This window comes from Mustela nigripes, chromosome 12 (assembly GCF_022355385.1).
Source record: "Mustela nigripes isolate SB6536 chromosome 12, MUSNIG.SB6536, whole genome shotgun sequence".
Classification (NCBI taxonomy): domain Eukaryota; kingdom Metazoa; phylum Chordata; class Mammalia; order Carnivora; family Mustelidae; genus Mustela; species Mustela nigripes.
This window is the reverse complement of record NC_081568.1, coordinates 104,691,438-104,705,859: the sequence shown is the minus strand read 5'-3', so window position 1 is coordinate 104,705,859 and position 14,422 is coordinate 104,691,438. Positions and strand designations below refer to the sequence as shown.

General features: G+C 41.6%; 1 protein-coding gene across 1 annotated transcript in view; it reads left to right on the top strand.

Moving 5' to 3' along the window:
• The window catches only part of SERINC5 (serine incorporator 5), a 103,036-nt gene that overhangs the window by 60,347 nt on the left and 28,267 nt on the right, over positions 1 to 14,422 (top strand). Inside the window, exons 3-5 of the mRNA XM_059418143.1 lie at positions 10,126 to 10,304; positions 10,771 to 10,853; positions 12,560 to 12,653. Coding sequence (XP_059274126.1) covers positions 10,126 to 10,304; positions 10,771 to 10,853; positions 12,560 to 12,653 — 356 coding nt within the window. The remainder of the gene's footprint in view (positions 1 to 10,125; positions 10,305 to 10,770; positions 10,854 to 12,559; positions 12,654 to 14,422) is intronic.

The window sequence follows — 14,422 nt, the reverse complement described above, 5'->3', positions numbered from 1 at the left end:
GCAAGACACAATGAGTGGAGAGCAGCACAGCGAAGGGTCCAGAAGGGTCCACACACAGCTGCGACAGTGCTTATTACCTCTGGAAAGCAATCGAGTTAGAGCTGGGGGACAATGGTCGAGAATAATATTTTCTCTTTTATTATTTATTTAGTTATTTATTTATCTATTTATTTTGAAAGAGAGAGGGAGAAGGTGCATGTCCTTGGGTGCGAGGCGGTGGGGTGAGGGGAGCAGAGGGGGAGAGAGAAACTTGAGCAGGCTTGAGCCCAGCACGGAGCCGCAGTGGGGCTCCATCTCACAGTCCTGAGACCATGACCTGAGCTGAAATCGAGAGCCAGCCACTTAACTGACTGAGCCACCTGGGCGCCCCTTGTATTTTCTCTATTTTATGGTAATTTACATTTTCCCTGGCAACAGGCATGTAATTATGTATTGCTGTGTAATCACAAATCAGTGACATTTAGGAATGATCCTTGGACCCCCTGCATTTGCCATTAGGTTTCTTGAAAACAGGGGTGGAAGACCCTCTGGGTTCACTTCCTGATCCCTACACAGAGCCTGGCTATCTCCTCGGCCATCTGCATCCTGGCTTCTGCTCCCACTGGCTCTAGAGAATATTCTGATTCAGTGTCCCAAAGGACTGCCGGCAGCCAGACCCTGTGTTCCTTCTCAGTCCTCCTCATGTTGGTGGTATTTGATGCTGCTGACCTCGCTCTGCTTCTTGAAAGCCTCTCTTTCCAAGTCTCCTCCTTCAGTTCTGGACCTTTTCAGTTTCTTCCTTGAGTTTTTCCTTCTTCCCAGCCCCTGAATATTTGTATTCTCCAGGGTTCTGGGTTGTGTCCACCATCCCCCTCCCCACCTTCACCACGTTCCTCTCCATGGGAGTCTACTGACGGTCATTTCTGCTGCTCTACCAAATCTGTAGCTCTAGTCCAGCCATCTTTCCTGGAGTGCCGCGCCCTTGCTGAGTCACCTGCTCACACGTCCTCTTGATACAGGCACCTCCCGTGCAATTAAAAAAAAAAAGAGTTTTAATTTACTAATCTTTAAACTAAAATTTATATTTATTAATTATTCAAACAATTTATTAGTCTATTAATTTATAAATATATTTATTAATTTGACAGAGAGAGAGCATGTGTGGCATGCACAAGCAAGGGGAGGCAGGCAGAAGGAGAGGGAGAAGCAGGCTTCCTGCTGAGCAGGGAGCCCGACTCTGGGATCATGGCCTGAGCCGAAGGCAGACACTTAACTGACTGAACTACCCAGGCACCCCTGCAATTTGTTTTGTTTCGTTTTTTTAAAGATTTTATTTATTTATTTGACAGACAGAGATCACAAGTAGGCAGAGAGGCAGGCAGAGAGAAAGAAAGAGAGAGGAGGAAGCAGGCTCCCTGCCAAGCAGAGAGCCCGATGTGGGGTTCCATTCCAGGACCCCGAGATCATGACCCGAGCCTAAGGCAGAGACCTTAACCCACTGAGCCACCCAGGCACCCCTGCAATTTGTTTTTAAGTGAAGTATTGCCCCACTGCTTTGAAACTGCTCTTCTGTGATTCCTCTTCCCCACTGGTCGACCATTGGATCAGCTGTCAAACTAGAAACCAGGATTCCTATACCTGAGTTCCTCTGCCTTTATCTGTAGGCTTACCCCAAATCAGCAAAGAGGACCTACCCATTCCCTGGCCCCCAGTCACCAAATTCTTTGCCTCCTTGAAGAGTTAACGTAAGTTTTCACTGGGATCGACTTCTCATTCAAGACTGGTTACTTGTACGATTTGGTTTGTACATTCCACCTTGGATGTTAACTCATTCTCTGTTTACAGAGACTGACATTAGTTGGTCCGTCTCCTTTTGTGGAGGATCCCTTCATTCCATCATAATTAGTCAGTCCTCTGGGAATTGTCTTGTTTGGATTGAAAGCTTTTTGTTTACAGTTTGATCAGAGTTGTTTTCCATCTAATCAAATTTGTGGCTGCTCCATCCTGATGAAGTGCTTGTGGTGAAGGGGCTGTGAGCCCTAATGCTAGTCTCTGTCTCATGCTTCTGAGATTCTGCAGAGTTACCACTGGGAGCATTAAGTTCCTGATTTCAGAAGTGACGGGGTCAGATAAAACTAGACGTTAAACATTTAAGTTTAGTTTCTCTTGTGGCTTTTAATAATGACAAATGTAGACTTGACTCCTTACCAAGGAATGAACCTGGAGGTGGTCCCCGGGAGCACGGAAGCTGACCTCAGCATTCCCCCTTTCACAGCTGCTGGCGGTCGTGGGTAGCAGACAGACATTGCTGGACCTGGACTTATTCCACAGAGAAAAACCAAGTTGTCTTAGAATTAGAATGTTTGAAGATCAGTGGAATTCCAGAAAGAGGAGAGGCAGACAGAAAGAGGCTCTGGTTCTGAAATTCATGTTCAGGTAAGGGATATTAAACTGAACTTGAAGACCCAGTTTTTCTAGTTTTTATGCTATGACTCAGGCCAAACTGCCTACAGCTTTTTTGGCACCTTGGATTCATGCAGCCTTCTAGAAATCTGATAGACTGTAAGAATCATTAGCTTTGCTAATATACCATTTTCTTATCTTTCCAAATAACACTTCCATATCAGAGGGGCACCAATCTCATCTTTCTCCTCTCTGTTTCTTTAAGAAACCTCCCGAAGTCTGTTCTTCTGGGTTTGCAGCATCTGGGCCCCTGGCCAACCAGAGCTGTATGTGGGCCTTTCTGTGGCTCTTCTGTAGTTTCTTTATATTTATTCATCTGAGATAGAAATTGTTCGGGGAGCATAGTTAGTGTCTCTCTTGTGCAAGAAACATCATGTGGGGTTTCTTCTAGCTCCATCTCTTTGCGCTTAATACTTGTGTTGATGTTTTGAAAATATCTTCCCTGATTTTTCTTTCTTTCTCTTTTTCCCCCCATTTATTTATTTGACAGAGAGAGACATAGTGAGAGAGGGAACCCAAGCAGGGAGAGTGTGAGAGGGAGAAGAAGGTTTCCCACTGAGCAGGGAGCCCGATGTGGGGCTTGATCCCAGGACACTGGGATCATGACCTGATCCGAAGGCAGACACCCAATGACTGAGCCACCCTGGTGCCCCCAGATATATTTTCCTGACTATTGCAGTATGAATCCTTGGCAAAATGAGTAGAGCATCTACTGAATTCTAAGATGCTTATTCCCCCCATGTTCAAATCAGAATGCAGGAAACTGTCATTCATGTAATGTGCTGATTCCCTCTCCCCAAAGTTCTTTTTATAAGATAGACAGCACCTTAGAATTTAAGGAAACTTACTGTGTGAGGGGTTGTTTTGTTTTTCTTTTCTTTTTGTTTTGTTTTGTTTTGTAGTTTTGTTATGTTTTTAGTAGGCTCCATGCCAAGTGTGGAGTCCCATGGTCTCAGGACTGAGCCAGCCAGGCACCCAGGAAGTTTACTTCATGGCTATGTTGGAATAGGAACCATGGCAAGCACTTTACGAGGACTGAGTGATTTAATTCTTGGGAGAACTTCATAAGGTGGTGGCAATATTACTTTGTTGTACAAATAGGGAATTGAGGCTCAGAGAGAGTGTGATATTTGCTCAGGTTAGTAGTGGAGTTAGGGTCGGAAGTCTACTGAGTCCTTGTTTACTCTTACTGATAATATGATGGCTCTGAGTTTGGCTGCCTTGAGGGTTGAAAGGAAGCCTCTTGCCCACAGGTCCCTACAGAACCAACATAGAAGTAGTGTCCTTGGATGCCCAGAGCCAGACTTGAAGAGGCAACACCCTGAGCAGGCCCGTCACCTTCTCCCCCCCACAGTGCAGAGTCTGTGTGTGATGTGAGTTTTCTTTTTCTAAAACTGGGATGGAGCTTGGAGTAGCAAATATTTAATCAGAGCAAATTCCCCTTGGTAAATTCTCTTGGCTTGTTCAAATAGAGGTTCTTCGCTTAAAAATATTCACCACTTACTGAGGACTAAATGACTAAGTCACCCACAGAGCGTAAGGCAGGTCTTAGTACAGAGCAACCGGTTGTTTGGCTACTTCTATTTGGGATGAAATACTCAATGCCACATAGTCACCCACTGATGAGCCTGAGAGCCTCTGGGAGTAAATAAGGGAGGGGATTTTGGGGGGTGGTGATAGAATTCAAGGTTAGGCCCTCCTGGCATTAGCATTTTTCTTGAAATGGGTGTGAGGATTGTTGGGGTGGGGGAGAGGGGACTGAAGGTAAAAGATGGGCTGGTGGAGATGAAAGGGGTACTGACTTGCAGGTGTTATAGTTGCGGGGGAGAGGGAGGTGTCAGGAATTAGTTTTGTTGATTGAGTGGAAGAAAGGGAAGGAAGAAAAAGCTGAATGAATATTGTAGAGCAATAAATCCCGCTTAAATAAAACAGCTGAATAAGTGAGGTGGTGTCATGCCTCCGTGACTTTTACAGATTTAAAGCAATATTACCTGTTTCTCACAGCATTACTTAATATGGGTATAGCTTTTGTTCCTCTCTGAAAAGTTTAGAAACATTCACTTCGTGTGGGCTCTCCCATTATGTCAGTATCCAAAAAATTTATTATTTATTTTCTCTCTGTCTATTTATTTTTTATTTTTTTAGTTTTATTTTTTTAAAGATTTTATTTATCTATTTGACAGAGATCACAAGTAGGCAGAGAGGCAGGCAGAGAGAGAAGAAGACACAGACTCCCCTGCTGTGCAGAGAGCCTGATGTGTTGCTCGATTCCAGGACTCTGGGATCATGACCTGCGCCGAAGGCAGAGGCTTTAACCCACTGCGCCACTCAGGCACCTCTGTCTATTTTTTAAAGATTTACCTATTTATTTGAGAGAGAGAGAGAAAATGCTAATGTGCGCTAGGAGGGGAAGGGGCAGAGGGAGACAAGTCAAGCAGGGGAGCCTGCCACTGGGCTTGATCCCAGGACCCTGAGATCATGACCTGAGGGGAAATCAAGATGCTTAACTGACTGAGCCACACAGGTGCTTTTGTATTTATTTATTTTTGAAAAAAAATTTTTAAACTAAGTTTTATTTTAATTGCAGTTAGTTGAGATGCAATGTTATTTAATTTCAGGTGTACAGTATAGTGATTCAACAATTCCATACATCAACCATCACTCATTTCATTTCATGACAAATTCACTCTTTCTTGGTTTCTCTCTCTCTCTTTCTCCTTTTTTCCCCCCTTTGCTCATTTGTTTTGTTTCTTAAATTCCACATATGAGTGAAGTCATATGGTATTTGTCTTTCTCTGGCTGACTTATTTCGTTCAGCATAATACTCTCTAGCTCTATCCACGTCATTGCAAAGGGCAAGATTTCATTCTTTTTTGTGGCTGAGTAATAGTCCAGAGAGTGTGTGTGTGTGTGTGTGTGTGTGTACACACGTGTATATTTGTATACATTTACTCATACCACCTCTTCTTAATTCATTCATCTATTGATGGACACTTGGGCTGCTTCCATAATTTGGCTGTTGTAAATAATGCTGCTGTAAACATAGGGGTGCATGTATCCCTTTGAATTAGTGTTTTTATATTCTTTGGATAAGTACCCAGTAATGTGATTGCTGAGTCATAGGGTAGTTCTGTTTTTAACTTTTTGAGGAAGCTCCGTAGTATTTTCCAGAGTGGCTGCACCAGTTTGCATTCCAACCGATAGTTCACGAGGGTTCCCTTTTCTCCACATCCTTGCCAACACCTGTTTTTCTTGTGTTATTTAATTTAGCCATTCTGACAGGTGTGAGGTGATATTTCATTGTAATTTTAATTTGTATTTCTGTGATGGTAGGTGATGCACATCTTTTCATGTATCTGTCTTCCTTGGAGAAATGTCTATTCATGTCTTCTGCTGAGTTTTTAATGGATTATTTGTTTTTTGGATGTTGAATATCTGAAGATTTTAACCATGTGAGTTTACTCACTTATAAAACACAGCTAAAAATTCACACTCAAAATTCAGAAAGCACTTGCTGACTCCTCTCATTACCTGCATGGAGTGCTTCCTGTGTTCTTGCGTCTAGTCCTAATTACTGTCCTGGAGGAATTTCCAGACCAGACATTCTCACTGCGATGCCCCAGGAAGCTTCAAACCCTATAAGTTGACACAAACTCCTGATCTGTTCTTCTGGTTCACCTGTTTGTCCTCTACCAACCCTACTCCCCCACCAAACAGCACCTGCCCACTTCCCTTACTTCTTTCTTGTCATCCATATAGTCCTACCAACTCTGATCTCTACCTATAGAATTTCTGGTCTCCCTGCCAGTGGTTTACCTTCTTCATTCATTGACTGTTGGCATCCATCGACAATCCACTGGACTATTAAACCAGTGGCCTTTCAACTAACCCTCCTGCCTGAAGCCGGTTGCCTTCCCAGCCCTACCTCCATATTGTAGCTAAAATTGTTGTTTTCTCTTGCGTGTAGGATGGGGACCAGACTTCTTAGCATTAGAGTAGTACACCTGGCTCTTTGGAGCGAGATCCTGAATTTTCTTTTAGCTTTATCTTGTGCAAAAGGAATGCTCTTTTTAGTATAAGTATGTCTCATGTAATATTTAGTATAAGTATGTCCCAAATATTGTATGGGGGCATTGTTGGAAGATAGGAGAGGAACAGTAAAGTGTCCCCCAAACTAAGAAGGCAATTTTGAGACTGGAAAATGAAGCAAGCAACTTCATACAATTTATAGAGTTTTATTCAGGGTACCTTATTGATGGTGAGGGTGAGGCAGGAATGGCAGGGGGGTGGATCTGGCAGACAATGATCTATAGCAGCTGTACAGTTAATTCTCTGCAAAGTCCAGACCTTAGTCCAGATTTTTACAGAGTGAGGGGACATGGCAGAAGGGACTATCAGGAGATCAGAAGGTTGGTAGGCCCCTCATTGACAGCCAGTCTTTAATTAGATCTGTGACACCACCTGTGGTATATCTAACAGATTCACAGGAGCCTCAAACAAGCCTTCCCTGCAACCCTTATCCTAAGCTTGGCAGACATTTCTAAGGTATGTATATTAATCCTCAGGGGACCCCAAGAGGGGTCATTGAATGAGCACAAACTAAATGGAGGACCAAAGATGGAGTCATTACTGTCAGCACTCCTGCAGACATACTAAACAATTAGTAGTTGTTTATTCAAAATTTAATTACATATTTTGTGTTTTATCTGACAATCCTACATGTCTGCTACTTTGTTTTGTAGCCTTTTCAGAAACACAGTTGTGTCTCTCTCTATGCGTTTACATCTTGATTGGATCTTTTAAAAAATAAATTGCAGTTGCAGAAACTTTGTGACTACAAAATATTTGACATTTCTTTGTGAAAACTTTTGTATCCATCTGTTCACAAAAAAGGGAGCTATACTTAATTGGGTCTCAGCAGCAACACATTTTTGCCTGAGGCACTAACTTGAAAAAACATGTTGTTTCAGAGAAACATGTTTCAGATTAGGGTGTAGTAATGACTGTGGACCTTTTTTGAGTGGAGGGAATCCTCATTCAGGAAAATGAACTCTGGTTAAACTTAGTCTTTTTGCTTATGGAAATCTGAATAGCCTCAGTTGCTATTGTTCCTTTAAGATCTTTTCAGAGGATAAAACCAAATTGTTATGCTTCAGTTTTACTTCCAGCTTTGTGTCATTTTTTTTTCCTCTGCAATATTTTTTTGTCTTGTGCATAACACTTACAGTGTGATTTTCAACTTATATTTTTATTTTGAAGAATGTTCAACTTCAATGTTAATAAGAAGCAAGGTTTCTTTTTTTTTTAACCACTTTATTTCCCAACATTAATAGAAATACCCTGCTTGTTCTCATTATGTAAGATTTTAATTATTCTGATAATATGCATAGATTTTACACTGAAACCTTCTGGTTAGACTAGAATAAAGCATTGTCAACCTTTCTCAGAAGGTTAAGACTCATAAAGAATGCCAGTGAATAAAAAAGAAAGCCCAATTAATATCCAATTCACAGAGTAAAATCCAGATAGCCATAAATTTAACAGATGATGTGAACCTTACTTGTAATGAGGAAGATGGACATTGAAATAAGATAGTGGTTTTTTTTTTTTTGTTGTTGTTTTTTTTTGGGAAGGAAAATTTTTTCTTTGCCTTTCAAGAATCTTTTGGCTGGTCTAAAAATTAAATTGACATGAGACAGATTAATCTGGAAGAGTCAAACTTAATTTTGTACTTTGGTGGAATCCACATAATTGCATAAGCATGAGATTCCAAAGAAGGGCAAAATGAGATATATATGTTATCCTGAACTAAGGAGAAGGGCGAAGGGACCCGAGACTTCGATGGGAAGAAAAGTAATTTCCAGGAGGATGAAGAGGAGCGAATGTTTGGTAAACAAATGTTTACTGAGCCATATGGAAGCAAGGGATGGAGAAAGGAATTTTTATAAACAGACCTTGCTCAATTCCTCTTCTCTACCACACTGAGTTCACAGTATTCTGTGCTTCTCTGTGGCAGTAGCTCTCTTCCTGGAGCAGGTCCTCTATTAAATCCATGCCCCCCAGTCTAAATTTTTTTTAGGCAATTATCAGGGAGGTCAACATTTTTTTGAGTCTCCTAGAACTTGATTGTTTTCAGATCAAAATAATTCGCATACCAAAGTGCCATATTATTCTGAACTTACACATTATCTTTAAATTGGATGTTCACGTTGGGAATGGTGAGCAGTCTCCAATATTACTGATGAGATATAAATTGGTACAGTCTTCAAAAGCATGGTTTGACTTTACCTCTTGAAACTTTAAAATTTGATTCCATTTCTAGGTCAGCAGTCTATCCATATAAGGCACATGTTCAATGAAGCATGCGTAACAGTGTTTACTGAGTCAGTGTGTGTAATAACAAAAAACCACAAATAACAGAAAACAGAAAATCATCTCCAGGTGTTCACTGTGGGAATGCTTATCAGTTTTGATCTATTCTTAACCATAAAATATTAATAGTGGTTAAAAAGTGGATTGGAATTCTACATAAATTAGTAGGGAAAGGTCTCTATGGCTTATTGTTAATTAGGAAAAAACATATTGTAGAACAATACATATACTCTTTAACAAAGTTTTTTGTTTATACACTGTATATATGCCACATACAAGTGTATGTATGTACGTATGTGTATGTGGGTATATTATGAATGAATATTGGGGTTGGGGACACACTTGTAAACTAATAAAAATACCCACCAAATTGTTAACTCTTGAGGAGAGGAGTGATATTTTGGGGTGGGACTGAAGGAAGTCTTTCACTTTTTAGTCTGTATATGCATTTCACAAAAAATATATCCGTGTATTACTGTATAATTTTCTTAAAGTTCTGATTCTAGACGTCAGAATTCATTAGACTAAGTAAAGGTGAAATGTTACATTATAGCACTATATCTTTAAAAATGATTCGTAGAGGGGTGCCTGGGTGGCTCAGTGGGTTAAAGCCTCTGCTTTTGGCTCAGGTCATGATCCCAGGGTCCTGGGATTGAGTCCTACATGGGCTCTATGCTCAGCAGGGAGCCTGCTTTCCACCACCTCTCTCTGCCTGCCTCTCTGCCTACTTGTGATCTCTGTCTATCAAATAAATAAAATCTTTAAAAAAAAAGATTCCAAGAAAATTAAGAAAAAGTCTTTGGAAGAGGGACTTTTTTCTCAGTCTGCATTTCTCTGTGTACCACGTACATTTCCACATTGGGTTTTGACTTGTGCTGAACAAACACTCATGACATCCCTTCCTCATCTGGCTTTCTTTTTTTTAGAAGTCTATTTCTTTTAAGATTTTATTTATTTATTAATTTATTTCAGAGAGAGAGAGAGAGAGGTGGGCGGGGGGAGCATAAGAGCACAAGCAGAGGAAACCGGGCTGAAGGAGAGGGAGAAGCAGACTCCTTGCTGAGCAGGGTGCCAGGTGGGGCTTGATTCCAAGACCCTGGGATCATGACCTGAGCCAAAGGCAGATGCTTAACCTACTGGGCCACGTAGGCACCCCTTTATTTACTTATTTACTTTTGAAGTAATCTCTGCACCCAACATGGGGCTCAGACCCACCACCCCAAGATCAAGAGTCACATTCTATTCTGACTGAGTCAGCCAGGAGCCCCTCTTCACCCAGTTTGAACAGATGAATTTTTTCTTTTTCCTCAGATTCCATTTTATGAAGATATTTGTAAAGGCATTAAAGCTGGTGACACCTGTGAGAAGTTGGTGGGGTATTCTGCAGTGTACAGAGTCTGTTTTGGAATGGCCTGTTTCTTCTTCATCTTCTGCCTCCTGACCCTGAAAATCAATAGCAGCAAAGGTTGTAGAGCGCATATTCACAATGGGTAAGTCTTTGGTCTTCGAGAGTGGGAGTAGGTGGTCTCCCCTGATGCTTAGAGTACTGATCCTCAACCTCATGCTCATCAGACCGTCTGACTACTCTTCCTCTAGTTGAAATTGTTGACTGACCTTAGGGAAGGTGGGACTTGTCACCCCTCAGTGGCTTAAGAACTAGAGTCCTATTTGTAACACTTAGTACCACAACGAGAATTGCAGCGGAGATGAGAGTTTTTATTTCTTGTGTTAAGGCCTGTCCCTACATCATCCCCCCACCTCAACAAAGTGGTTGGGTTGGTCTAATTATGGGAAAAGGCAGTCTCCAGTCACTTAATTACTTCCCCTCGATTTGGAAGGAACGGTACCAACAACAGAAACATGGGCTGACATACTTACCTTCTAAGAGCTCTTTTGTCCTTCCATGAATATCATTTAAATACATTTCCTCTTTTTTTTTTTTTTTTTTCCTTCCAGCTTTTGGTTCTTTAAACTTCTGTTGCTGGGGGCCATGTGCTCAGGAGCTTTCTTCATTCCAGATCAGGAGACCTTTCTGAATGGTACAAATGGGGTATTTGGGTGGTACCTATTTATTTTGTCCTTACCTGTTTTGTAAAATTGTTGCAAACTGTAGTCCAGGGTGCCTTTGATATTTTGAATTAGTGATTTTCTTGTGGTTTCATAAAAAAGCCCCTCCTTCCCTGCCCACTCTTCATCCACCCTCTCTTCTCCCTCTCTTCTCCCCGCGACACCCACTCCTGCTTGATCTCTCCCCTATTTCCTCCCTTTCTGGCTGGGTGTTCCTCTGCAGCCGAGAGAATTCAAAGGATAATTTTAAGGCTGTTGGCCGGAGGGGAAAAGTGGGGCACTTAAAATGTGTTTGAAAACCAGTTCGGCTTGTCAGCATGATTCCCATCAGCCATGTTTGAATGGGCCCAGGGAGGCCTTGTTCTTTCCCAGGGAACCGCCCAGGAAATCCGCCTGCTCCCGACCTCCTTGGGCTGTCTTAGCAGCTTCAGATCTGCCTGCAGCTGTGGTGAGATCAGACCGGCTTCCTCTAGTCCTAGTCCTACCTGTAAACTTACCTGACGTGAAACTGTGTAACACCGAATTATGTTTCTTTTTCGTAGGATTTACCAAAATTAATTTAATTGGAAGCCTTTAATCATACCTGAAACAGGGGCCTCTTTTCATAAGAGTCCGGAAGGGAAAAAAGCCTGAATTTCAGTGGTTCGAAACTCTGTTTAACCCATACGAATTCATGTGTCTAGTTCAAGTAGTAAAAACATGCACGCAGTAGCCGTCCGTAAGGAACAGCCCACAGCCTCTCAGATGGTCACTAGGGTCTGGCTAGTTTTTAGGGTCATACTAATTTTTTTGTTTTTGTTTCAAGATTTCATTTACTAATTTGAGAGAGAAAGCGCATATATGCATGGACCAGATGGGGAGAGAGGCAGAGGCAGAGGCAGAGGGAGAGGTATGCTCCTCACTGAGCAGGGAGCCTGATGTGGGGCTCGATTCCAGGACCCTGCGATACCACTTGAGCTGAAGACAGACACTGAGCCACCCAGGTGCCCCTAGGGTCATACTAATTTTTGTAGTCCTTAAGGAAGTTATATTTAAGTCTTATTTTTTTCCTAAAATGCTGTTAATTAGTTTTCTGTCCCCTACAGATGTACTTTTATGTATGGAAATGGTAGATTTAGGGTGGGAAGGGGCCCAGTGGTCCTCTAGTGCAGCTCAGTCATTTTTACAGACAAGCTGTAACCCAGAGGAGCGACATGGCTCACTCAAGGTTAGAGCTTCTGTGTCGCAGAGAAGTGGATCTGAGTCTCTCTGAACCTCATTTCTCTACTAGTCTCTGGTGACTCCATGGGCAATACAGTTTGAACCCTTTTTTACCTCATAACTTGTGTTTTTTAGTTTTAGATTGTGGGTCATTGTTGATTTTATGAACGACTTCATCTGTTAGGCTATCTGGCAGATGCGGTATGGAGGTTAAGCCCAGGTGCTCCCGAGCCACACTCTGTGTGTTCACATCCCAGCCTAGTCCTTTACTAACTATGGGACTTGGTTGGTTTACATGGACTCTCCATTTTTCTCATCTGTGAAGTGGGTATAGTGGTGGCACCCATTGTATGGGATTGCCTGGAAATTAAAGGTACAAGAAGAACACGGTAAAGATAACTACAGTCTTTATTCTCCTTTGAACTCAATGCCAGAACAGTCACCTCAGCTCCTTTGGGACGATGGTCTTCTTTTGCAGCCTGGCGCTATGTGGGAGCCGTCGGAGGCTTCATCTTCATAGGCATCCAACTCATCCTGCTCGTTGAGTTCGCACATAAATGGAACAAGAACTGGTATGTGCATTTTGGGGGAAGCTTCCAAGTGAGCTCGCCTGCTGCTCAGAGAAACTGCCCACAGGACGGTGTTAACCAGCAGCTCTGAATTGTGCTGGGATCAGCAGCCTGCTTACGCCTCAGATAGCTGGTCCACACTTTCCCTTCACTCCTGCTCTTTGAACCTTTTCATTCACTCCTCTACCATGCTGTTTTTCTCTCCTTTCTCCCTTTCCTTCTTCCATTTCATTTCTCTTCCCTTTTTGGCTTTTTCCCATGCGCTGTCGTTTGGGCTCTGAGTGGGCTGGCACTTCTCAGCCCTGGCTTCCTGGTTGGGATGGTGGGTGCCTGAAAATTTGGGCAGGCTTTATTGTAGGCTTCTGTCCTTAAGAGATTTTTAAAAAGAAAAAAAAAAAAAAAAAAACTTTGGAGCTAAAAATACACTTTCTGCAAAGAATATGATAGTTGTTTTCTTAAATTTTTATTGGTTCCTCCTCCACCTGCCTAAGAGTATAAAGATCCCTTCACTAGGAAGGTCTGTTGTGTTGCCTTAGAGAGCTATCCTGAATTAAAAGATGTAGAGTTCTTCTAACTGCCTTGAACATGGGATTCACATCCTAGAATGAAGTGGGAAATGCCAAACTACTAATAGCTACTTTTATTTCTATTTATTTTATTACTGAACCACATTGAGGGACGGGCAGCTAGAAGAGGGTTAGCCCTTTGAGTGCTAAGACTGGCTGGGCTCTCTTTGTGACTCCAGGCAAGGGGCACTTGGCTTCTTGTTGTCTTACTTGGCTTATAAAATACAAATAGAAGGGTGCCTAGGTCGGTCAGTCAGTTAAGCACCTGACTTTGGCTCAGGTCACGATCTCAGGGTCCTAGGATGGAAAGTATGAGCATCAGGTTCTCTGCTCAGCAGGGAGTCTGCTTCTCTTTCTCCCCCTGCCTTTCCCCCCCCCCCCGTGCTTTCTCTCAAATAAATAAATGAAATCTTTTAAAAATACTTGAATGAAAATACCTATTGTACCTGATAAAACTTTTGCTATTTTGTAGATTTTTGTTTGTATTGTGTTATTTTATAATGTTTTGGAAAAAGGGCAGAAAGTAATGAATGAATTTGAAATTTATTTTTTATCTTGGACAAAAAACACATGGTCTGAATTCTTTGACAATCTTTTTTTTTTTTTTTTTAAGATTTTATGTATTTATTGGACAGAGAGAGAGAGAGAGAACACAAGCAGGGAGAGCAGCAGAGGGAGAGGGAAAAACAGGCTCCCTGCTAGGAGGACCCCGGAATCATGACCTGAGGCAAAGGCAGATGCTGAACCAATTGAACCACCCAGGCGCCCCTGAAAATACTTTTCATTCTGATTACATTCCTCAGCTTGGTAGTAGTAGTAGTTTCATTTTGATTTTGGTTTTGTTTCTTTGGAGAACAAATCAAGAGGTGCATGAGTGAAAGGCTAGTGTTATCATTTTTTAATTTGGTAAATATTGGAGTAAGCACTCAAATACTTACAGTTTTTAAAATTTTACAGCACATTGAATAGTCACATAGATAGCACTACAGAAATTTATTTTGTCTAATAAAAAGTCATCCAAAATTTTTTGTAAAATTTTCACATGTATACTTCAAAATATTGAACTTTTATTTTTTTATTTTATTTTTTTATTTTTATTTATTTATTTATTTATTTTTTTTTTTTTTTAAGATTTTATTTATTTATTTGACAGACAGAGACCCCAAGTAGGCAGAGAGGCAGGCAGAGAGAGAGAGAGAGAGAGAG